This window comes from Mustela erminea, chromosome 19 (genome assembly GCF_009829155.1).
Source record: "Mustela erminea isolate mMusErm1 chromosome 19, mMusErm1.Pri, whole genome shotgun sequence".
Taxonomy (NCBI): Eukaryota; Metazoa; Chordata; class Mammalia; order Carnivora; family Mustelidae; genus Mustela; species Mustela erminea.
Window position 1 is genome coordinate 53,650,914 of NC_045632.1, and position 25,205 is coordinate 53,676,118.

Consider the following 25,205-nt stretch of genomic DNA (forward strand, 5'->3'; position numbering starts at 1 on the left):
GAAGGGAAAACGCGGGCATTTTATAATTTAACAAGAGATAAGTACTGGTCCTCCAGAGGACCTAGTTTAAATCTTGGTTCTACCATCTGGTAGCTGTGAGTCTCCGTTTCTGAATCGCTAACAGGGATAATAACGGGGCTAATACCCATCCCATAAGAAGTACTGAAGGAGATAATGCCAAGAATTTAGACAGTGTCTGACATATAGTAAACATTCACTGATGGCTATTATTACTGTTTTCATTCTTAAGATTATTTTATACAAGCATCATAGGAAGGTATACTTCAATAACTTTTTTATGCTTCAGCCAGGATCAGAGATTAGATTTCTTCAAAAGACATACCAATTCATGACATCAAAAGCAAATGGGATTTGCACCAGGTTCCCTGAAATTCCATAATACCACAGACATGGCCACACAAGAGTGGGAGGCTCGGGGGTAATAAAACAGAAATGCCTCATGATATCTAAGACTTTGCCATCTCTTCCACATGTGATGACCAAGGTAAGAAAACAATCCATGACTTTCTACATAGTACCAAAATACGCACCAATTCAGAGAGAAAATTAGCTCTATCATTTGAAGAAGATCCATATGTGTTTGCATCCCTGAGAAATTCACTGTGTGGTTCCTTTCCTCTTCCTATTAACTATAGGACCCTTACCAAAGTCTGTTTCACAGATCTCCATGTACCATAGTCTTCAAAGTGAATGTGGTTTTAGGTAGCAACACAGACAAGCAAATACAGCAATGTAAACATCAAGAACTAAAATCTTACCCACTCACCTTTCAACCAGCAGAAGTTCACAAATAAATTTGGGTTTCCAGGCAAAGTTTAGATATCAAGTGTTTCCCATAATGTCAAGGCCTGTGATATCAGCTGGTGAAGTGGGTCCTAACCCCATTCTTCATCAACAAGAGAATGAAACGAGACTCAAGGCTGTGTTGAGCCTCACTGGCCTCCTTTAGGAAACCTTGCATAAGAAAGCAACAATGACGTCAAGATTTTCAAGGCAGCTCTCCAGAAGAGTCCAGCAAGACACTGTCTATCTCATGTATGATACACTCTGATTTCAGTGAAGGCAAATAGCCAGTTTTAGCCTTTCAAGGACTCGTCTCCTTCAATAGAGTAAAAGAGACCCTCACTTTTGATTTGTTCTCAGAGATGTTGGGGAAAGACTAAGCAGATGACTTAAAAACGTCCACCAAATCCCCAAATTCAGCAACCCCTTGACTACAAAACTGCATTAGCTTTGCTGATAATACAAAGCCAAACACTGTCCATGAGTTTTGCTTATAAGAAACCAATGTCCCCTGATCAATTGATCAATGAAAGACATAGAAAACAGACTTGAGAGTTTTATGCCCTTAGGAAAACCGACAGACTGACAGTCCTTCAAACTTCATACAAAACAGACTGTCAAGTGCAGTGTCAACTTTCATGTAAATGAAAGTTCTGAATACAGTCATTCCGTGATTACACAGATAGCTTTTTGCGTCCTGTACTGGGCTGAGTGCTAAAGCTAGAACAAAACAGAGAGAATCCCTGACCCCCCCCCCCACACACACACACAAAACTTACAACCCTGTAGGAGACTTAGAAAATAAAATGATAAATCATAACACAGTGAAGTAAGTGCTATAATGAGGGAAGAACGAGGTCCTACAGGAGCCCAAAGAAAACCCCTGATGAGCCAGGGAAGGTTTGCCAAGAGTTAAGATCTAATTGAGACATAAAGGATTAGCAGGATTTAAGCAAACAAAAAGGTGGCAGGGTTGATAACAGAGAGCACCCCAGTCATTTGAAATGGTACAAATAAAGGAGAGCCCCTGGAACATTCCAGGAACCAAGAACAAATCTGTAGACAGAGTACAGCTGTATGAGGAGAACCAGCAGGAGGTGAGACATGACAACACTGGTATTTAAGAAAGTTCCTCATGGGTACAGTATGGAGAAAAATTTGGCTAGAGGCACCAATAAGAGCTAAGAGGTTTGGGAGTAATCTGAGTTCTGGGAGTTGCCTCCTGAATTCAAGGAAGACAGAGAATATGAAGGGAAAAGGTTAGATTTGGGAAACACACAGGATGCTGATCCAAAAGAACATACAGGATGTCTGGGCAGCACAAGGGAGGCCCTCTTTCTATCCCATTGACTGATGGACAGATGATGGACAGAGGTTCTATTGAGGCTAGGAACCTAGAAGGTGAAGCAAGATTTACAGAGGAAGATGTTAGCTCAAGTTTGGATATTTTGAGTGTAAAGAGTCCCCATGGAGTAAGACAGGTAGCTCTGGAGTTGAGAGGGAAAACCCAGGCAAGTGTCACAGACTTAGAAATCATCCATTCGGTCACTGCATCACAAGGAGAGAAGAACCTTGGGTCAAAACTCTAAGAATCTCCAAAGTTGAAGAAACAGGCAACAGAAGATGAGGACACAGAGGCAACCCAGGAGTGGGAGAATCAGTCAAGGAAAATGCTCCAGGAGAAAGGGATGGAGAGCCAACAGAAAGGATGGCATCTGAAGTGCTTCCCCGCATGCGACCCTCTGGTACATGCCCAATGGAAAAACAAAGGACGATTGCAATACATGGCCAGTCTGTTGGTACTCAAGACCCGGGCTGCCCCAAGAAGCTGGAAAATGACAAATGAGGTCTTCAAGCAAGGCACCAAAAACCTAAAAGACAAGCAAGGTGACTAATGTGTATTCTGGAGGACTCTGAGCGGGACTCACCAGTCACTGGATGGCAATAATTGAGGGTGCAGGGGATCACGTCCACTACACCCAGGTCCCCTTGTCAGGGTCTCGGGGCCCATCCCCACAGCTTCCAGATTGGGGAAACACATGGGATGCTCATCTAGATATCTCTGCTGCAGAAGGTTCACAGATGTGTCCCTGGAAGGGAACTGCCCTCTGCCACAGGGAACTGCCCTCTGCCACAGGGAACTGCCCAGCGCAAGAAAACACTCCCCACCCGTCCCCACCCCACCGTGGGACAGCTGGCTAGCAGCGACTGGATGATGAGGGCCCAGTTCCCTGCCCCCCATGTAGGACATTTCTGAAGAAGAGCCTTCCACAGCATCAGGTGAGACCTCAGTTGTGACCTCACTGCAGGTCAGCTTGTCCAGCTGTCCCATCTTCCCTTCCACACTTCCTTCCACGTGTTTCTCCCGGGAGCCTTCTTCAGGACACCCTCTGGATACAAGTCTCCGTTTCTGAGTTTGGGGCCAGGCGGCTCAACCTCAAACGGACGGTGTATATCAAAGTAGGCCAAGCCACGAGGCTGGAGCGGGGCCAGGAGGCAGCGCTGCAAGTAGCAGAGGCAGCTGCAAACCACAGTTTTGTGTGTGTCGGTGTGAAAGTGGCTCTGTCACACGTCCCATCAGAGAATGGCCACTCGCAATCCAGTCATCACTCATCATGAGGGACAATGCCTTGAATGTTCCAGTGTCCTTTAAGGGACTTTTGTTACCTAATAAATCTACACAAGATGTCGTGGAAGGCAAAAATGGAATCTTGAATGTCAAGGGCAATCTGTAGGAATCATCTTAGAGGAAAATCCTACAGTAAGCAGTTAAGAAAGCTCACTCAAGAGAAAGGCAAGGGACCGAAGAGCATAGGTTTCCAACATTTCCAATCATTCATTCAACAAATATTTACTGAGGAACTACCATGTACCCAGTAAAGGGCCACAGGCTGGGAATGCCATCACAACTAATACAGACATGGTCCTGCCCTCACAGAGCTTAGTGCCTTGCGGAAAATGCTAGAACTCTGCTAGGGAACCCTTTTCCTGAACAAAGACAGTTCCAGGAAACCTAACACATAAAATCAGATAGGTGCAAAAATTTCTTAGTGTAGATATCTTTTGTAAATTTGACTTACACCACTTTCTTATGGCTGAACTAACTCATGAGAACAAAAATGCCAATTTTGATTAATAATGCAATTTTTCAATGAGGTCGAAGACTGTTCGCTATTTTCCTGTTATAGCCCCAACAACTTCTGCACTTGGTTTGCTTGTAAATAGGAAAACAATCTTTGACTTGCTAAGAAAAGTGGCTGTAAGTGGTATCAGGTTTGGCTTGCTTTGTTTTTATGATCTTGTATTTTAATCTCAGGGTATTCTGCATTCTAACAGATCCTGAAGCCTGAAAGAAGAAACAAAGGAAATGTTTGCTTTGTGGCTGACCCTCTAACACATAACAGTTACTCATGTTCCTTCTCTCAAATTAAAAAGTCAGGGCAGAATGACGTAGAACTCTCACTAAGTCCCCAACACTCTCTTTTACATAATATAATGGGGTAGAGCATTAGATGGTCAGTTATCATACAATGATTATTACACCATGACTAAAACATTCACCAACCACAATTATTTGAACCTTGAGTGGTTTTTAAGTGAGTGGGGTACACTGTGCTGTAAAGCGTATTTGCCTGTGTAATTGTATGTGAGGAGATATGAACAGGCCCGAATTTTTTTTCAAGAACATTGCTGACCTACAACATTCGTAAAACAGTGCATTTACCAGAAGTTCAAATACATGTCCAGAGACGGTAGGAAAAGCTGTATTCTGAGGTCTACTCACACAAAAATAGTTGACCTGGCTGCTCGTTTTAATGTACTGAACACTCCAATGTGTTAAAAGTGTGGTATATAACCAAGTGAGTGTGAGGCCTTTATCACACTCTGAACAACAGCTTAAAAGACACTTGTGGCTGCAGCTCCAACACCTGGCATGTTTCTAGGCACACTGTTGACAAATAATAAATACTTGATTGGTGGATTATTAAACAAAGGACTATTTTTAAATAAACTTCAAATCCAGAACTTGCATAAGCTCCATGGCCTGTTAGCAAGACCCGTTGAAACGTAATTTTTAAAACTCTGGACTAGAAGACCAGGAAATGAAAATCAGAGAGAAAAATTCCCTGGTCAAGAAACTGTGAATAGGGTGGTGGCCCCTTGGTTGGGGAATTCCTGGCACGGCAGTGTGTGCCATGCTCAGGAACAAGCCCCACGGGCCCGAACACCAAGGCCTGGCAGGATTCCTGAAGCTCTTCCCACATGGAGACAAGTAAGACGATGACACTCCTTAGTAAGTGTGGTTTATGTGAAGTAACAGACACAATCAGGAGGATATTTCCAAAACAGAAGAGACCTCCCTGTAGAGCAGAAGCCATCCAGTTTGAAAAAACCTGAAGGGCACAGATAGGAGCACACTGTTACCTGGTGGCAGCGTGTGGACCAGAAACCTGGCTGTATCGATCAGGATACGGTCAAGAAAGAGAAACCACTAGGATTTATACATTAAGAGATAGATGGCAAGGAACTGGCTTATGTGGTGGCAGTGAGAGTGGGGGGTACAGGGGGCCAGGCCCATCCAAAGTCTGCAGCACAGGCCATTGGGGAGGGCAAGCTGGAACTCTTCCCAACTGCAGCTGCTATCCAGGAGTGGGACTTTTTCTTCTTCAGGTAGGCTTCAGTTCTGGCTGAATCAGGCCCACCAAGATGATCTAGAATACTCTCCCTTAAATTCAACTGATTAGGGACTTCAATCACATTTACAAAATAGCCTCATGGCAAGAGCTACATCGGCATTTGACAGAATAACTGGGGTCTGGAGCCAGGTGGGCTGACCCCTAAAACTCTACACGCCCATTGACCTCTACACGCCCATTGACCTCTACACGCCCATTGACCTCTACACGCCCATTGACCTCTACACGCCCATTGACCTCTACACGCCCATTGACCTCTACACGCCCATTGACCTCTAGCACCTTGGTGATCTACCATCCTCTCCTCTCAGAAAAATGCTGTTATGAAAAACCCTTAATGAAGAACTTTATCTCTTTGTCCTCAATTTAGCAAGATCTTTTCCTTGACCATGATCTGTTGAAAGGCTCGGTATCACTACATTATATATGTTCGACTTTTTTCGCCAGCTATAATTACTGAAGATGCCAGACCCCACTGCCATAGGTGAGCAGGAGAGGTGTTTGTAGGGTTTATGGAAAACCCCTTCTTCCAGGAATGCAAGTCCGATAACCCACAGCCTACATGACAGTTGATATCCAAGTCATCCAAAGTAGCAGAGCCCTGTGGGAACCAGTGGAATGGAGACGGCTGACCCATTCTCCCACTTCGCCCCTGGATATCACACTCACTCTCTCCACACAATCACACCCAAGATTCTTAAAAGTGTTGCCTACAGGGATGCTCGGGTGGCTCAGTTGGTTAAGTGGTTGCCTTCAGCTCAGGTGATGATCTCAAGGTCCTGGGGTCAAGTCCTGCATAGGGCTCCTTGCTCAGGGGGAAGCCTGCTTCTCCCTCTGCCCGCTCTACCTGCTGCTCCCCCTGCTTGTGCTCACTTGCTCTCTCTCTCTGACACATAAGTAAATAAAATCTTTAAAAAAAAAAAAAAAGTGTCGCCTACACATGATGGCTCTGAACCCACACTCCCCACACCCCCTTGCTCATCATCACACTTGAACCAGGCCCTCCCTCACCCACCAACACATCTGGGGGTGCTCCCTAAGATGCTCCCTAAGGTTACCAATGACTTTCTGCTTATTAAATCCAAAGGACACTGCAAACCATACCTTCTTCCTTGAAATACAGTTTCCCACTGTCTTCCATAAAAGCAAAGCCTCTTGTTTTGCCTTCTACCTCTCTTGCTATTCCTTGTAAATCTGGTATCACTTCTTTCTCCTCCTCTGTCCCTTAAATGTCTGTTTTCTCCAGTATTCCATCACTGGACCCACCTCGTGTTTACACAGCGTCCTTTGGCTTTAATGATGGTCTACATACTAATAACTCCCAAAATCCCACAGGAGGTGCTCCTTCTGAGCTTGAGGCTCCCCTGACTACTGCTGTGGACCTCTATACCCTGATGTTCCAGAAACACTCTGAACTCACTGTCCTTGCCACCACCCCACTGCTTTCAATTAATGTTTCTTCCTAGGCTCCCTCTCTCCATGACTAGCTCCACTATTTACCTAATGGACCAAAACAAAAACCAAAGAGCTATCCCCTGCCTTTCTCTCAATTCGAGGGGATGAGGGGTGGGTACAGCTCATCTCCTTACGCTCCTCAGTGGCCACCACCTCTCCTAAGAAGCCTTCCACTTCCCCAAGGCTGGATTCCTCCCATCCTCCGAAGAGAGCCCCATCTTCCCCTGTATTGACACTTTACCCGTTGCACTGTAAACTGCCTATTTTCTTAACTATATCTCCACTAGACTATGGACTTACAGAAAACAATCATTTCCTGAATGACTGCAATATGTTTGGTGTTCTAGTAATATACAATGAACAAATCAAAGATGGTGCTGTGAATGCAGCCACATCTATACCCTTCCTCAACATCCAAGAGACACAGAAAGACCTATAACTTTAGAATTGAAATGTGTGTCTCTAATCCTTAAGAACTTGGCTAATCACCATGCCTGAACCATGCCTTAGCAATTGGCCAGATTACAAGGAGCTGTATAAACTTCTTTCAAGGACAGTTGAAACTCCTGAAGAAATGATCTTATCCAATGAAGAGTGTGACTTAGCATAAAAGTCTATCCAAAAACAAGCTGATATCTACTCCCAGGGGATAATTTAAAATAACTTTCAAAAGACAGGAGAATCATAGTTCCCATTCAATATTCACCAGGTGCCTACTATGTACCAAAGAGTCAATTCAACTCAACCGATATATTCTCTTTGAAGATATCTATTTCTTCAAATACTGGTACGGAAAAGTTCTATCACTGACCATCTACTCGGCTACTACATGTTGGATGGGAATTAACCTCAGGTGTCACTGGTAAATAGGGAAATGATGTTAGTATAAGAAGTAAGTTATGTTGATTCTTGTGTTATTTTTCCTAGCTTGTTAATATTCTGAAGCAATCTAGCAATGCACCCTCACAAAGGAACAGAAAGGTTTAATGATGCATGAGGACCTTGAACAAACCTGGAAATGCACTCCAGTGCCTTCCTTTAACAAAAGGAGTGGCAGGCTGTATCTTTGAGAATCACTACACTCTCTACTAGGCTAACCTGCCTGGCGAACCTACAAGTTGCAGATGAAGAAGCTATGAAAACATTTCTCCCAATAAAGATGAACGAAGATGCCTATACCCCAGGCCTGATGTAATTTTGATGAAAATCATGTCTATTAGAAACAAATGCCCCCCTTCAATCTACAGAGAGGGTGCATAAGCCCAAAATTCACTCTCACAAAATTCTGTAAGTTTTCAACATTCTGCCTCAATCCCATTTTTCCCATAAGTCCATATTTTCCAATATTTTAGTGAATGATTTTGCAGAATACAAGGGTGGAAATGCCTATGGTCACTATTGTAGCAGAGTCGATTTTTAACGAAAATAAATTTCTTTCAACAAAACTAAAATTATCCTATTATTATTGTTATTTATCTTACTGGGAATGAAAGGAAGGCAATATTTTCACAAGTACACACACATACACATAATCACAAACACATATATATTAGATATGGATGTACGCAAGTTTATCAACCCCCTTCCCCAAAAAAGACACATTGGCACATTTCATCCTTGTAAGAAAGAACTCTGGGGTGTACATAAAAACTGTTGAGAAACACACAAGGAACTACTACTGTCAAGTCCATCTCAACTAATACTGACTTTGTCTACAGACATACAGCATTCTCTTTGAACAATTCTGCCAAAGGAGAGAGAGAGAGAGACCTCCTCCACAACTGTCAGCTAATCACAAGGGAGGGGGTGTACAATACAATGCAACAGCCACATGGAAAGCCACATGGTTGAAGCTTAGTTGCATTCAGTGGTTCTAATGAGTAACAGTCTGGCTCTCGGGAAAGGCACTCAGCCACACTTCCTTTCAGAAGAGAACTGAGAGCCATCCATACACATGATGTTACCACCACTGAGTGATCACAAGCTGAGGAGGAAAAGAGAACAGGAGGTGAACACTCAGGACAAGGATAACAAAGGTCAGCCATGGCACTTTATATATGCCTAATTCAGTCTTCTGTTCACTGATTCTGTCAACAAGTATTTGAATGTGCAAGGAGGTAGGGACACAGAGGGAATAGACAAGAGGATGGGGCTCCTTATTCCCTGATTATGTCTTTCTGAAACCCAAACATCTTAGTGAATGATCAACTCTATTCCTGGGGTTGCAAACTCTAATGCTTGCTGAAGCCAGATAAGTAATGTTAAGAATGGTAATAAGGAGCACTGGGACAAGCACAAACCAGAGATCTCATGTACCATCTAAAAGATACTCAAGTCCACTTTTCTTATCTAGCATGGAGACAAAGCAAAATAAATAGACAGCCCAGACCTGCTCACAGACGGCCACTTCAAGACCCTTATGTCTAGCAGAATGTAGACCAGAGCATCTGGGTAAGAATTTCATATTGTATCCAGATACCTGGACACAATCAGCCAATATTTAAGATCACCCTTCTATAGGTGACAACTGTAATATACCAAAAGATGATGAGAAGAACTCTTCTACAGGGGAACAAAGTAGAATCACCTATCAAGATCCAAAATTTTGGAAAGGGAGCTTGATTCCTTATTTCTCATTATGATTGAGGAGTGCCATTACATAAAGTTTTTATTTTCTGACATTTTTAAAATCAGAACCTATTCCTTAAAAAGAAAATACTATCTGAGGAAGGTTTATGCTCTACAATTTAATTATCTGAAGCACCAAAGATAATATGAAGAATCTCTATAATCCAAATCGTATCTTCGCTATAAAGGGTCAAGGATAATGTCAGTAGACACACAGACACAAAATAGATCAGTTACAAATATAATCGTTCTTAGCCCAATCAAGGTATGGTTTCTTGATTAGAGGTTATAAGAAGCCATCTTATATAAACTTGAATAGGATAGTTAAGTAGTGTAATACCATAATTAAGAATATGATCAGTTTTTTTTCTTTTTGTCTTTCAAGGTCAACATAACTAGATATTCCAAGATCTTTCCTTAAATCAACATCCTATTTTTTTACCCACACAACAATTTTACAGTGAGAAATATATATGCTAATGTACAGTTCTCAGCACATAATTGTTTTTAAAGCTGAACTTGAACAACAAATTAAATTCTTCAGTGTATGTTATATAATGTAGACACAGGCCATAAAAATGTTAACATTGGTTACATTCTCATAATGCAAGTTAGCCCTTTTAGTAATGATGATGCAAATAATCAGCTATGGGAAAACTATTTTACACCTAGTACAATTACCTACTATTACATAAGTAACTATTATTATTGTCCTGTTCATCGAACTCCAGTAAAAACTCTTGAGGTGCTAAGATAGTTTCAAGGCCAGTGTGAAAATTCCCCTTAACAGATTATAATTACCAATGTTAAGGAGGATAGTTTCAGGTGAACTTAAACAAGAAATTAGCCCCAGAAGGTTCAAAAGTTCCAAACTTCAAGTGCAGAAAGACTGACAGCTCCTGATACAGCCTCTTAAGGCCTTCACAACGCACCTAGACAATGCTGGCAGCTCTAGCTTGACTCAGTATCAATGGGTAGAAAAATCCACACCTCTCAGGAAATGAAATTTGCCCCTGAAGAGTATCTACTCTTGACCAATGTCCTAATAGTGCTGGTTCTACTTGTAAAAGCTCAATCAGACCTCACAATTTACTGTGCTTCAGCTTTGGGTTTCAGACATTGCTCCGCCATCTTGAAACAGACCAAAGTGCCTGCATGACGCATTGGCCATGATCTGTCAAAGTTCTTCACCAGATTCCTACCGAACTTCACCTTCTTTATTAGCATAAGGATGACGAGGGCAGAAGGGTTGAGAAGAGGTCGGTTTGCAGCATTCTTTCAGGGAGTGCTGAGAACACCCATCTGTCCCATCTGAACGCACTGGTTGGTAGCAGTCCATGACTGGGTCTCCCCAAGTCCAGCATCATCCAAAAGACCCCAGACGCCAAGAGGCTAACTTGCCTTTCTCCATTCTCCTCTCACAACAGCCAGCAAATCTACCATCTGAAAAGTTTCAGCCGCCCATAGGCCCACAAGGAAAAGCTCATGGTAGGTGAATCACCCCTATAGTCTCCTGAGGGTGAATCACCCCTACAGTTTCTTACCCATTAGGTTAATTTCACCCTTTGGGGGTGCTCATCTCAATTTAGTCAGGAGCCTTGGGAAGCAGGGCTAGTGTTCACAGACTTATTGATTTAGGGAGTACAGGTCCAGGCCGAGCGCTGATGCTGGTTTCTTGGAGGATCAGTGGGCCTTCTGGTTGAGGATGGCCGGTCTCTTAGCTTCCTTACTCTGACCCTCATCTTGGGACTACCACCGTTTTGGAGGCATTCTCCCCAGGGAGTGGGACTTGTTTCTCATTTTGTCCACTTGTTGGGAACCCAAAAGCTGGAACAGTTGTGTCCAGAGCTAGCTACAACCCAGCTCCCGGAGGCCACAGCTATTCCTCCATTGTTTCACAGATGCCAGACTAACATCTTCCTTGACCACTTTTAAGACGCTCTCAAAGTCTCCGAGGCTGGCCACTACCTGGGTGGACCTAGAGACAGGTATCCACTGAGGGTGACGCAGAGTGTCGGGAGCAGGGCTCACATCCCAGGTCCTCCAGCAACATGTTACCACCCACCTCCGACTTCCATGTTCTCCTTCCTTCCACACAGGGCCCTCTGCAGCGCCCCCTCTCGCCCCCAGCGAGCACGACACCCGCAAGGACCGCCCCCACGCCCCGGCCTGGAGGGCTTCCGAGCCGGTGGCGGGGGCAGCAGGTGGGGGGAGGGAGGCGGCGGCCCGGTGGCCCAGGGGATCGGCGTGGCGGGTGTCTCCCTAACCCCAACCCGGATGCCCCCCTCGCAGACTCCCTCCACCGCCCCGGACCCCGCCTCGCCGGGGCTGGGCTCGGCTCCCACGCCCGCCCCCCTCCTCTCCTGCGCCCCCCGGCCCAGCCCGGGCCGCGCACCCCCCGCCCCGCACCCCCGCCGGCCGCCGCGCGGCCCCCCGCATTCCCGGCACGTCCGGCGCCGACTTTTACCTGTACTTTCTGCACTCGAGGCGGCTCGTCGGGCGAGAAACACCTCCCCGGGACCGCTACCTCCCCCGCCCCGGCTCCGCCCGGCTTCCTCCTTCCCCTCCAAGGCCGCAAAGTAGATGGAGTAAGAGAGTGTGTGTGCGAGAGAAAGAGAAAGAGGGAGCGGGCGCGGGCGCCGCGGGAGGGCGGGCGGGCGGCGGGCGGGAGGCGCGCCCGGCCCCCGCCACCCTCCGGCCGCCGCCGCCGCCGCCGCCGCCGCGGGCTCGGCAACTCCGGCTCGCGCCCGGCCCCGGCCCCGGCCCGGTCCCCGCCGCCCGCCGCCCGCCGCCCGCCGTCGCCCGCCGCCCGCGGGCCGGGGCCGGCCGCGCCCCCGCGTCCCCGTACCTCGTAAAGGTCCCCAGAAGCCATGCCAGGCTGCGGAACTTGGCTCGCCGGGTGTGCGCGTCTGCTCGCTCGCGCCCTCCGTGCGTGTGCGCGAGGGGGCCAGTGTGCGCGTGTGTGTGCGCGCGTGTGTGTGTGAGTGTGTGTGTGGTGTGTTGAGTAAACTGTGTTTTTGCAGAATGACAGGCTTGGGGGCTGCCTATGCGCAGAATCAGAGCGGGCGGCGGCGGGGCTGGCGTAACCGGCAGCGGCGGCGGCGGCGGCGGCGGCGGCGGCACGAGCGCGGGCAGCAGCGACGGCCGCGCAGCGCGCCCGGGAGGCACCGACGCGGCCCGAGCGCCGCGGCCCCCGCGACCCGGCGACCCGGCGGCGGTGGCTGCAGCGGGCAACGGCTCGCCCCGGCGCCGCCTGCAGGAAGCCGCCCCGCGCCCGCCGCCGGCCCGGACGCTGCTGCCACTGGGCGAGTCCCCGCCCCCCGGGAGCCCGGCCCGGCCCCCGGGGAGGGGGGGCGGGGGCGGCTGCCCGGCCGCGCCCCGGGGGACCGGTCCCGGAGCCGCGGAGCGCTCGGGCCCGCCCCGCCGACCCGGGCCGGCTCCGGAGGCGGCGGCGGGGGCCCCCCGGGGGTGGCGGACCAGGTGCCCGCCGGGCGCACCCGGCCCGGGGCAGCGAAGGGGCGGCTGGGGAGGCAGGTAGAAGCTGCGGTGGCAGGTCTCGGGGAAGGGGCCCCAGCTGGGCTCAGCCGGCCCGGGGCCTCACCTCTTCCAGTTCCCCCCCACCCCACCCAACCCGTGGAGGGAGTGGGCGCCGCACTAGGAGACCTGGCCCCTCGGGGCTCCGCAGCCCCTCCCTGTCTGCATAGCCCCTCCCTCCAGTCTGGTTTGTAAGACGTGGAGGCCCGGGGGAGGAGGAAAGACATGGCCCATACAGAGGCCCCAACGCGGCACCCTATTAAACCCTGGGAAGTCTTCAGAGCCCGCCGTGGCCTCCCATCAACAGCCGCCCCCCACCCCGTACTCCATTCATTCACTCACCCAGTACTCAAAACATTTTCCAAAGCCTACTCAACTACACAGTGTCCCTAGACAGGCACAACCGAGACCCTGCCCACGAAGGGCTTTGAATCCAAGAGGAGAGACTAGCCACAGGCATGTGAACAGGCTTCAGTCATTCAACATACAGGAGTACCTACTCTGCACCAAGCTCCAGAGCTCACAGAACTGGAGAAGCATTCTCAAGTACAAACTCCTCAAAATCTCGTCCTACCAACACCCTGGATAAATGGTCAGTCACCCTTCCTTTTAAAGGCTTCTCTCTACAAGTGATACGGTTAATTCAGAATCTGGGAAGACAGGCTGTTCTGAACTTGGAAGTAAGGTCTTTCTCATCCCAGCACGAAAAATGCCCAGTTGGTCACTTTCTCCAGATGAGAAGTGGACATAATTCACATCCTTCCTCCTTTTCCTATTTGTGAGACTTTAGACAAGTCACTTTACTCATCTCTAAATTGAGGATAGTGACAACCACCTAAAGTGAAATAAGAATTAAACAGATATCAATGTATATATGAAGTGGCCTATAGCAGTGGAACCCAATAAAGATAGTGTCTGAATCTGGACCCTGAACTGCCCTTGTGGAGAGAAAGACGGTGGAGGAGAGTGTATGACAGGGAGGGTTTAATCTAGCGGCTATCAGACTTTTAAAAGTCACCAAATTTAAAAAAAAAAAAATTGCTCAGAATCTGAACCACAGAGTTTTCATGTCTGTCTCCTAGGACACATGAGTTTGCATATGCTGTTCCCTCTGCCTAGAATGTCCTTCCACATGGACTCCATCTGGAAAACTCTTCTGCTTCCTGCAGGGGCTTGTTTATCTTTGTATCGCAAGCATCTATCACTATTCCTGGCAGAGAGTGAGTACACAATGAATGTTTGTCAGGCTATGCCAATACAACAGATTTTATACAATTTCTAGTTAAAATCCCATATTAAAACAATGAGGGGAAGGGGAAGAGTGAGTGTGTAGAAATAACAAAATATAGTTCATTTAAAAACTGTAGAAATTGTTATAGCAGTCTTCTCCCCTTTTCATACTACTTTCCCAATGGTTATGGTTTTAAATAATAACATTAATAATAAACAGTTCTTAATCTGTAGGTCACAAAACAAATCTTAATGATCCTTAATTTGTACTTTGGAACATACGCGCCACCAAAGCATGAGGATGTAATTTGGAAGTAGAAGACAAGAAAGAAACTGGGTTCGGAAATAATCTGCTCAGACAAATTTGAATATATAATCAGTAGTTTTATAAAAACACCAAAAATTTGACTTGTACTGGCCAAATTCTCCTTGGGAATGTGAGCACACTTGGGGGGGGGGGGAACTTGTCTAGACAACAATTGTTCCAGAGTTCACAGGAAAGGGTATTCACTGTGGAGTGACATGCTCAGAGATTATTTTATGAAGGAGATAGAACTGAAATGGATCTTGAAGACTTATTGGAAAGGAAGGATAGTATTTTATTTAGAGAAAGAGGTAAGAGTAGGTGGTAGGTGCTGCTGCAATGGGAGGGGTGCTGGAAGACTAGAAGACTTATCCATCAAGGTCATAGGACATTGGATAGCAAATGTGGGTCAATTTATGGAGAGTCTGGAATGGTTTGCAATTTAACAAGCCAGTAGTGAAAAACTGGAGAAGACTTTTAAAGCCATCAAAAGCATGTACCAATCAAAAGTGTGCTTTAGAAAACAAATTCTAGAAGAGATAGGAGAAATGGACTTCAGGGGTTGAGGTTAGAGGTAGGGAGACGAACTGCTATAGCCCATCGAGGTGGCAGTAGAAATGAAGAAGAAAAACTGGATTTGCAAGGAAGAACCCCGCCAGCCACCAACTTTCTTTATGGTCACTCCACTTAGTTCCATTAAGCATTTGATCCAAATCAACAGGACTTGATGACTAACAGGATGTGTGTGTGTGTGTGTGTGTGTGTGTGTGTGTGTGTGTGTGTTAAGAGTTGGGGGAGGGGTGAGCAACTAAGGAAAGAAAGGATACAGACATGACTAAGGTTTTAAACTGAGTGACTGAGCTACCCATCCGTCATAACACTGTTCTATTTTGAGCTTGCCTCCAGACCATCACTGGCTTCCAGAAAAGCCAGATGCTTCCTGAAGGATGAAGGGAAGGTTCTTCATCCTCTGCGGGAAGGTTGACCCAACCAATGGACAGTTCTGTTCCAGATTCTCCAAATGACATAGAACCACTGTTGCTTATGGAGAATGGGAGAGATCTACCATATTCCAAAAGCTAGAACAGACTCTTCATACTAGTCATAACTTAAGGGCGAGTGATAAAACTCAACTCAAACTGATTTAAAACAAAGAATTTATTGACTCACATAGATTAGAAAAGGATGGAATTGCTCTCAGGGTTGGCTAGATTCAAGCTCTCAAAGGACATATAAAATATAATATAATATAATATAATATAATATAATATAATATAATATGATATGATATAATATAAATCACAGGGAAAGGCTCTGCTTGGCTGATTGTAGATCATATGCTCTAATTTTGGCCCAATTACAGTAGTCAGTCAGTGATAGTACTCTACGACTGGCCAGGTTAATTCACATACCGACCTATGGGGCAAGAAGAGTACAATAATTGGCAACTTTATCAGAATTACATGATTGGAAATGGGGATGAGCAGAAGCCCAAAGGAATGGAAAAAGACATACTGGTAAGATAGATATCCACTCTATGGTGGAACAAACCTGGGGCAGAATAAGGACTTAAAAACAAGGTCAGTGGCTGCCTAGAACATGACCTTCTGATGGAGCAAGACCAGCCAGTTTAATAGCCAAGGACAGATCGTACTCACTATGCTGACAGTGAATTAGAATGTGGCAATTACTTGAGACAGGATCTTGACCTCCTTTATAGCATGGTGGTTGAACATGTGGACTGTAGAATCAGAATGCCTGGGTTCCAATACTTGGATCATCACTACTAGCTATAAGCTGTGAGGTCCTTGACTTAACCATGCTGTCCTTCCATTTACAATTGTATTTATTTTTTGCCACACAATCAACTATCCCCAAAACTTAGTGGCTTAAAACAAAAGATATTTCTTAACTCATAGTATCTCTGTATTGGAGATCCAGGAGCAGCTTAGTGGTTCTGACTTAGAGTCCCTTATGGGGTGGCAGTCAAAATGTTGCCGAGGACAGCAGTTATTTGAAGGTTTCACCAAGTCTGGAGGTTCTACCTCCAAGACGGTGCCGACACATGGCTGACTGGCAGGAGGCTTCATCTCTTAGCCATGCAGATCTCTTCTTAGGTTTGCCTGAGTGACTTCATGCTTTTTCTCATATAGTTCCCCAAATCCAACAAAATAGAGCAAAACCATCAAAGCTTCAGCTCTTTCTAGCATAGAGTCCCTAATTATTCTGATGTGTTTGTCCATGCTAAAGCTATTTGATACAGAGGCAATTTACAACATATCGGACTGGGTGACTAGGGATGTCAGGTCCATGCCCTTCATGTTGAGGATGAGAAAACTAAGACCTAGGTTGGGTGATCCAAGAGAAAGAATAAGGAGGAAGTCACAATGGCTTTGACCATCTAATCTTAGAAACCAAGCACTGCCACTTCTATCTTCTATTCTTTAGAATTGAGTCACTAAGCCTAGCCCCCACTCAAGAGGAGGCAAATTAGCCTCCTCTTATTTATTCATTTGAGAGAGAGAGAGAGGCAGAGAGAGCACAAATGGGAGAGGTTAAGGGAGACGGAGAAGCAGACTCCTTGCAGGGTTGGGAGCCTGACAATGGGGTTCAATCCCAAGAAATGGGGCTCGATCCCAGGACCTGGAGATCATGACCTGAACTGAAGGCAGACCCTTAACCATCTGAGTCACCCAGGTGCTCCAGCTCCCACCTTTTAAAGGAGGGCTATCAAAGAATTTGTGGTCATATTTTAAACTACCACACCACAGTTGTGAATTGAGGTAATAAATACCTCCATAGAATTGTTTTAAGAATTAGACAAGATAATCCAAACAAAGCACCTGTCACTGTAATAAGGGCTAAATAATGGTATTTGTTAAAATTACTATTAAAACTACTAAAACCAGCTTCAAACCTGATATGTATCACTAATATCCTTGAATGTTCAAGATTCCCATAGAAAGCTAGTAAATCAAATTAAATCTACAAAATGAATATTTTTCTCAAGCTATACAGAAACTTGTTAGTAATTAAACTTTCAGTATTAACTTTAAAAATACTTTATTTCAGTAACAATATTAATAATGAAGTAAAGCCATGCCTATTCAGTACAACATGCTAAGTATTATTCTCACTGGACACAACAAATAATGCCTCGACCTCACCAAGTTTACAGTACAGTGGAGGAAAGGGACAAGAAAACAAAATGTATATATAGTATTGTTTCAGGTATTGACAAAGAGTATGAAGAAAAGCAAAGCTAGGTAAGAAGACAGGAAGTGGGTACACAGGGGCCAGGAGGGGGAATTGGTTTAGATACGGTGGTTAGGCAAGATCTCACTAAGGTGGTGACATTTGAGCTAAAACCTGAACAAAATGAGAAAGGACACAAACCAAATCAGAGGGCAGAGTATGTCATTAGGAGAAAACAGCAAAGGCAAAGCCCTGAGACTGAAGAACTTGGTATGATCAAGGTCCCACAATTAAGCTAGTACAGGTAAAGCTGAGGGAACATAGGAAGAGGGAAGTCATAGAGCTAACCAAGGTCCAGGTGTATGTTGGGACTTGTAGAAAGGCAAAGAATTTGGATTCCACTCTAAGTGATATGAGATAAGAGGTCAGTGGGGAAGCGTTGAACAAGAGAATGACACGATTGAATTGGCTCCTGGGTAGAGAATGGAATGGAGAGGGACAAGAGGGATGCTGGCCACCATTACAGAAACCCAGGTAGAAGATCCTAGTGATGAGGCCTAAGAAGGATGGCATCAAGATGAAGGCAAGTGGTTGGGACTGAAGGAACACAGGGAGATATGTGTAGAAGCAGTGGAACCCTTAATTTTTGGTCTGAGTCTAGAATAATGGAGGTTCCATGTACTGAAGTGGGGCAAATGGGGGATGGTACATTTTGTAGGTGGCATAAATGCTGGGTGGGGGGAAATTGATGGTTCAGTTCTAGGACATGCTAATTTTAAGATGTGTATTAGATGTGCAAGTGAAAATGAAGGGGTATTCAATATGTGGTCAGGAACTCAGACTGGACATGTGGCCAGAGTGATCAGCACACCAATGGCAACAAAGGACTAGTGGTGGTCGCCGGTAGAGTGGGCACAGACCTGAAAGAGAAGAGAGCCTAGAGCCATTTGGCATTTAGAGGTCATGAAGAAGATGGGGAGCCAGCAAAGGAGTCTGAGAATAGAGGGTTGAAATAGGAGGTAACCAAGAAAGCGTTGTGTCCCAAATCCAAGTGAGAGACAAGACTGATCATTAAATATCACTGAGAGGTTGGGCAAGAAGAGGACTGATCATGGAATCTGCAACATGGAAATCTCTGGTTATCCTGATAGGACTAGTTGCAGAGAAGCAGTAAAGTTGAAACCTAGACCAAAGTGAATGAAAGAGAATTTGGGCAGAGAGAAAGTGCAGATGGTAAGCACAGGTGACTCATTCAAGGCCTTTTGCTATAAAGTGGGTCAGTAGATGGAGGGGAGCCCTGCATGTGGGAAGGATTTTTAATATAGACAATATGACAGCATGTCTGTGCCATGATAGGAATGACACACTGAAGAGGAGGAAATGGTCATGCAACAGAGAGAAGAGAGAACTGCAGGAACAGAGTTTTTGAAAAGGCCCATGGGGAAGGGATGCAGACAGCCAAAGTGGAGGGGTTGGACTTGGGAGTCCATCTATATGGGGTTGAATAGTGTCCCCCTAAAATTCATATCTACCTGGAACCCATGAATGTGACCTTACTTGTAGATGTAGTCAGTTAAGATGAGATCATACAGGATAAAGCTTGTCCCTAATCCAATAGCTGGTATCCTTATAAGAAGAGAAAATAGAGACAAGAACACATCAGGAGAATGCCACGTGATGATGAGAACAGAGATTGGAGCAATGTGTCTATAGCTAAGGAATGCCAAGGACTGCCAGCAACCATCAGAAAACGGGAAGAAAGAATTCTTCCTCAGAGCTGTTAGAGGGAGTGTGGTCTTGCCAACACCTTGATTTCAGACTTCTAGCCTCCAGAACTGTGAGAGAATACATTTTTGTCATTTTTAGCCACCAGGTTTATAATAAGTTATTATGGAAGCCACAGGAAACTACTACACCGTCCCCTGGAAGAACAAGGGAGGCCAAGCACACAGCGGCAGATGAAGTTGTTGGCAGGTCTGAAACTCACTTCTTTATTTCTCTATTCTTCATGAGATAGATAAGCCATGGAATCCCCAGATGAAAGTGAGGAGAAAGGAAACTATCAGGGGAATGTGATTTGCCTGGAACAACACTGCTTTGGTCTATTGTCTCCCAAATCTATTAATAGCACCACATTTTACTCCCAAGAACACCCAGATTTAGACAACAAATGTATAGTTTTTTTAGTGTGTGATGTTTGAGGATAGATTTTAAAATATGAGAAGTCAAGTTAGAAGAGTGGAGTGACTAGGAAAATAGAGTGGCATTGCTGGGAGGTACTGAGGCTCACTGGATATTTATATTTGTAAGTTGATCAGACCAGTAAGCATGGAGTTGATTTATCCAGTCACATTCTGTTGTTCAGGGCAAGCTGAGTGTTGGCTTTAACCAAGGGTGGAATTAGTGGGGTTAGCCATGTGTGTTGAATGGAAGGAGAGAGTGGAAAGGGAGTTAAGACTATATACATAAGGAAGAGATCATAATAATAGAATGGTGGGTGTGATAACAGAAGGGCTGGGTTGGAGGTGATAAAAACAAAGGTGTTGCTCATTGGATTGGAAAATTGATGGAGCAAGGACTCTAATGGGGCAGGCAGTAAGGAAAGCTAACCTCATGAGCAACAACTTGGGCTACATGACCATTCACCTCTTTCCTGCTTCTCCTACTCACACTGTAAGGACTTGCTGTTGTCCCAACAGGATGGCAACAGGATCAATGTTCAGAACCTTGAAGACATTAAGAATAGTGGATGAATCTGGGGTGAGGGATGAAGGGTGAAAAAGACCACAGATATTGGGTTTGGGAGAGGGGCTGAAGAATGAAGGAAGTGGAGGGGGAAAAAAAAAAAAAACTTCCAGAAACCCAAACAAGGTATTCTTTGAATGACCTTAAGGAAGGGAAAAGTAATGTTTTAAGCCATTCATGATCTCCAGTGATTTTGGATAATGGAATGAACCAGCCATTCCTTCTAGTCACTATAGGCAGAACCCAGTTATTACATGCATGTTGTATCATTTCATCAATTCAACAAGGTAAAAACAATTATCCTCTATTTTACAGATGCAAAAAGAAAGGTCCATGACCCAGGGACATGCCCTGGAAGGGGCAGATAGAGCTTCTGTGGCCTAAAGTTGTCCAGACGCCCTGTGGTCTATGTGTTTGCAGAGAAGTTACTTTTTGCAAAGACCGTCAGGGGAGAAAGAACACCCAAGTGTTTGACCTTGAGCTTTAATTAAGAATTTATCCTATGACTAAAATCTTGGGGTAGGAGGTGAATGGATTCTTGAAAGCAAATAATATCAATTTGTGTGCATCTGTGTGTCTGTGTTTTGTAAAAAGAAGGAATTTGGACTTGTTATATTGAAAAAATTTTAAAACGCAGGAACTCAACCACATAAAAATAACACACAAGCTCACACTCTGTTAGCTGCCAGAGCAATCAAGTTATCTAGAATCATGTACCTTCTAGAAAAGCCTCCACTACCCTGTGAAAGATTGAGTGAGAAAAGCAAACATACCTCAATGTTATTATAAAAATAGTTTGACATTATGGATTCCTAAAATGACTTCAGGGGCCTTGGGGTGGTCTTGATCACACTTTGAGAATTCTAGTTTTGCAGAATCCTATAAAAAATTATCTTTGTTATATGTAAAGTTACATCTTTGAAGGTTATATGGAATTTTTTTCACTAAATAAACTTAGGCTGCATTGTTCTTATATTTTGGGAGGTGAGTGTACATGTTCTCATTCACAAAGTTCCACCAAAGATCAGAATAGAGGCCCTAAGGCCCCTGCACAGGATCTGAGTAGGCATACCACAAGCCTGTGAAGGAGCTCCAAGAAAACACTACTAAATGTACTGGTAAAATCCTACATGAAGATTTATCCTCCCCTTCCTCCCTTTCTCCTCCTTCTCCTTTTTCTTCTTCTTTTTTTTTAACCTTTTTTATAACATGAAAATTCTAAATGTACACAAGAGAGAGAGAACAATAATGTGAGCCCACATGTACCTCTTATCCAGGTACAAAAACAACAGTCCAAGGGGCACCTGGGTGAGTCAGTCAGTTGAACAACTGACTCTTGGTTTGGGCTCAGGTCATGATCTTAAAATCATAATCTCAGGGTTATGGAATTGAGCCCCCCATAAGGCTCTGTGCTCAGTGGGGAGTCTGTCTGAGATTTGCTCTCTCCTTCTCCCTATGCCCCTTCCCCCTGTGCCATCTCTCTGTCTCTCAAGTAAATACATAAATCTTGGGGGGAAGAAAATAGTCCAAGTTCATTCTTCTTTCATCTCTATTGCCCCATTTCCTCACCCCACATGTTAGATTTTAAAGCAATCATAAATTTCTTCTGAAAATGTGTCAATATGTATCTCTAAAAAATAAGGGTTGTTCCCTTAAATGTAACCACAATACCACCACCACACTTAAATTAACACTAATTCCTTGATATCATCAAATAGTCAGTTGATGTCCAAATTTCCCCCAATCACCTCATAAATACTTTTTGACAATTAGTTTGTATAAATCAGGATCCAAACATTCATATGTGCATTTGTTTGTTATGACTCTTAAATTTTTAACCTTTAGGTATCTCCTTCCTTTTTTCCTCTTTGTCTTTTTGTTGCTGCTGTTGTTGTTGTTGTTAGAGAAACTAGATCATTTGCCAGTAGTGTCACTTAGCATGTGCTTCTGTCCCCAGTATTTTCTGCACATTAGCTACATCTAGTTTGGATTTGTCTCTGGGGCAAGAGTGCTTCATAGCTGGTGGTATGCACTCCCACCATAAGGCACATAGTCTGCTTATCTTTCCTTTTGTGATTTTAGCAGCTACTAAAGACCATTAACTAGATCCATTTCATTGGCATGCAAAATGGTGATTATCTATCATTTCTTCTTTATCAGCTGGATGGTTCTATAAAATCTTTCCTGATAACTCTTTGTCCTAAGATGCATTTGTATAGGAAAAGCTGGCTAAATGTTTCATTCTTTCCTTTTATTTATCAGTTCTCTAACATCTTCAAAGGATCATGATGTATTTAACTAAGTGCCATTATGAATCCATGAATTTTAACATGTTTAATATGTTTTACCCCATAGCCATTGTTCCTCTTCTTATTGTTCAAATTGCTCCTGTTTTGGTCAAGAGGAGCCACTTTCAGCTGGTTCTTGAGACTTTAAACACATCCTTGCTTTCTGGTTTGAAAAGATGCTCAGATATCTTACCACTTCTTGTACCAGACCTGGAATCCACATTTCACCAATGATCCCTGGTTCTTTTTACTAAAAAATGGCATTAAGATACCATAAAGTGAACACCAGCTTGTGGTTATAGACTAGTCATTGTTTTTAGGATTTTTCAATGGACAAAACTAGACAATTTTTTGTAGATCTTTAAGCCCTTAGGCTATATGCCACAAGGGGTGTCCAGACACCTTACTTTGGTTTAGAGTACCTTCAAATAACTTCTCCATGCTTAGTTAAGTCACCAACTCACTACACATTTAAATTAATTTGTCTCTATTTTGATTTTAATTTTTAGGGATAATATTTTTATTTTTACTTCATTTTTAATTATGTAAATATTTGCATGGCTCCAAAATTAAATCTACAAACAAGGTATATTTAGGGAAGTCTAGCTTCTACCATTTTTACTCCACTCTGTTCCCTCTCTCCCCTTGTAGATAACAATATTATTTCATGGATTATTGTTGAATTTTTAATATAAACAAATATGCACATATATTCATATACCCTCATTTCCTACACAAATATCAGTATACTATGCACATTTTTCTCTACCTTGGTCTTCTCACTAAACATTACACCTTGAATATCATTCTTTAGCATTATTTGGAATTATTCTTTTTATAGTTGCATAAAACTTCATGATGTGTCAGTACCTTAGTTGTTCATCCTGTTGATGGACAGCCTTTTGCAGTTATAAATTATACTACAATGCTTAGCTTTATGCTTATATCTTTTCAATTTTCTGCTAGACTATAAGGAGACTTTAATTTTATACTTAATAATCTGACTTCAAAAAAGGTACTAATCATTAGGAGTAGAGATTATGTTGGGAGAGAGGGTGTCCAAAAACAAGCTCCACCCCTATGGGCAGAACACTAGGTTTATTTCTATTTCTGAGAAGAGTAGCTGCTGCAACTGTCAATCATCATGGCAGGGAACCAATCTACAGATGATAAATGAGTACTTTCAGTGGGGTGGGAACTTGAGGCTCCATGAAAGAGAAAGGCATTACAGGAAGCCATTGAGAATGGAGGTAAATGAGGTGACCCACTATCAGGATTACCCAGTCTAGGAAGTGGCCCGGGTAGTGCCAGCTGGGGACTCAGATGAAGGAACTTGGATATGTGGTCTCAGGGAATAATCCATTAATTGATTTTAACTTTCTCTTTGTTCAATTTATCTTCTTTGATTGTAAGGTCTTTATCCAGGCTTTGTGAAATGTTATAGCAATATAGTTGTGCTATGGAAAATTCAGAGACAAACCTGTAATACATGATTGGAATGCAGAGATAAAGCAGAAGGTAGCCATACTTCCTATTCTTTGCCCCAAGGCTAAAAGAGAGGCGGCAGCGGCAGAGGCATTGCAAGGGAACACAGTGACTCACAATTCCAGGAAGTAAGGTGAGTACTAATCTTGTAGAAATCCTGTGGCATGGAGAATAGAGCCATGGAAATAGGAGATGGTCCAGATTTGGGCATGTATCAATCTGTTGAACGGAGTCAGACTTCTTGATGAAGAAAGACTACAGAAAACATAATTAGGACCACCTGGTGGCTCAGTCAGTTCAGCGTCTGCCTTGGGCTCAGGTCCTTATCCCAAGGTCCTGGGATGGAGCCCCACATCCAACTCCCTGCTTCTCCTTCTCCCTCTGCCTGCCGCTCTCCGTGCTTGTGCACTCTTGTTCTCTCTCGTTCTCTCTCTCTCTCACAAAGGAAGGGAGTAAGGGAGGAAGGAAGGAAAGAAGGAAGGAAATATAGATGCATGGACACTCATTCCCAAGAGGTCTTTGCTTTTAGGTAGAAAAGGACATTGTGTGTTGGATGAGGAAATAGTAATGATATAACACTAAGTGATTAATAATCAGACTACAAAAGAAGGACTCAGTGTACCATTTTTCTAATTAGCTATATATAAAATGTTAAATATTGATTTCTGGTATGTAAATAAATACACCAAAATGAAAATAATAGCAATGAAACCAGAATTAGTGATGAGATCATGGGTAATTTTTTTCTTTGTATTTTTCTTTGTTTTTAAGTTTTCTATATTGGGGATGCCTGGGTGGTTCAGTTGGTTGGGCAGCTGCCTTTGGCTCGGGTCATGGTCC

At 44.2% G+C, this 25,205-nt stretch overlaps 1 protein-coding gene and 1 long non-coding RNA gene across 2 annotated transcripts in view; one reads left to right on the forward strand and one right to left on the reverse strand.

Moving 5' to 3' along the window:
* Positions 1-12,867, reverse strand: part of CDYL2 (chromodomain Y like 2) — a 164,937-nt gene extending 152,070 nt beyond the window's left edge. Inside the window, exon 1 of the mRNA XM_032323840.1 lies at positions 12,433-12,867. Within this exon, the coding sequence (XP_032179731.1) occupies positions 12,433-12,456 (24 nt within the window). The 5' untranslated portion in view covers positions 12,457-12,867. The remainder of the gene's footprint in view (positions 1-12,432) is intronic.
* A 229-nt stretch (positions 12,868-13,096) lies between these two features.
* The window catches only part of LOC116579890, a 39,486-nt gene continuing 27,377 nt past the window's right edge, over positions 13,097-25,205 (forward strand). The window contains exons 1-4 of the long non-coding RNA XR_004281445.1: positions 13,097-13,710; positions 14,201-14,338; positions 19,714-19,821; positions 24,294-24,498. This is a non-coding gene — a long non-coding RNA (uncharacterized LOC116579890). The remainder of the gene's footprint in view (positions 13,711-14,200; positions 14,339-19,713; positions 19,822-24,293; positions 24,499-25,205) is intronic.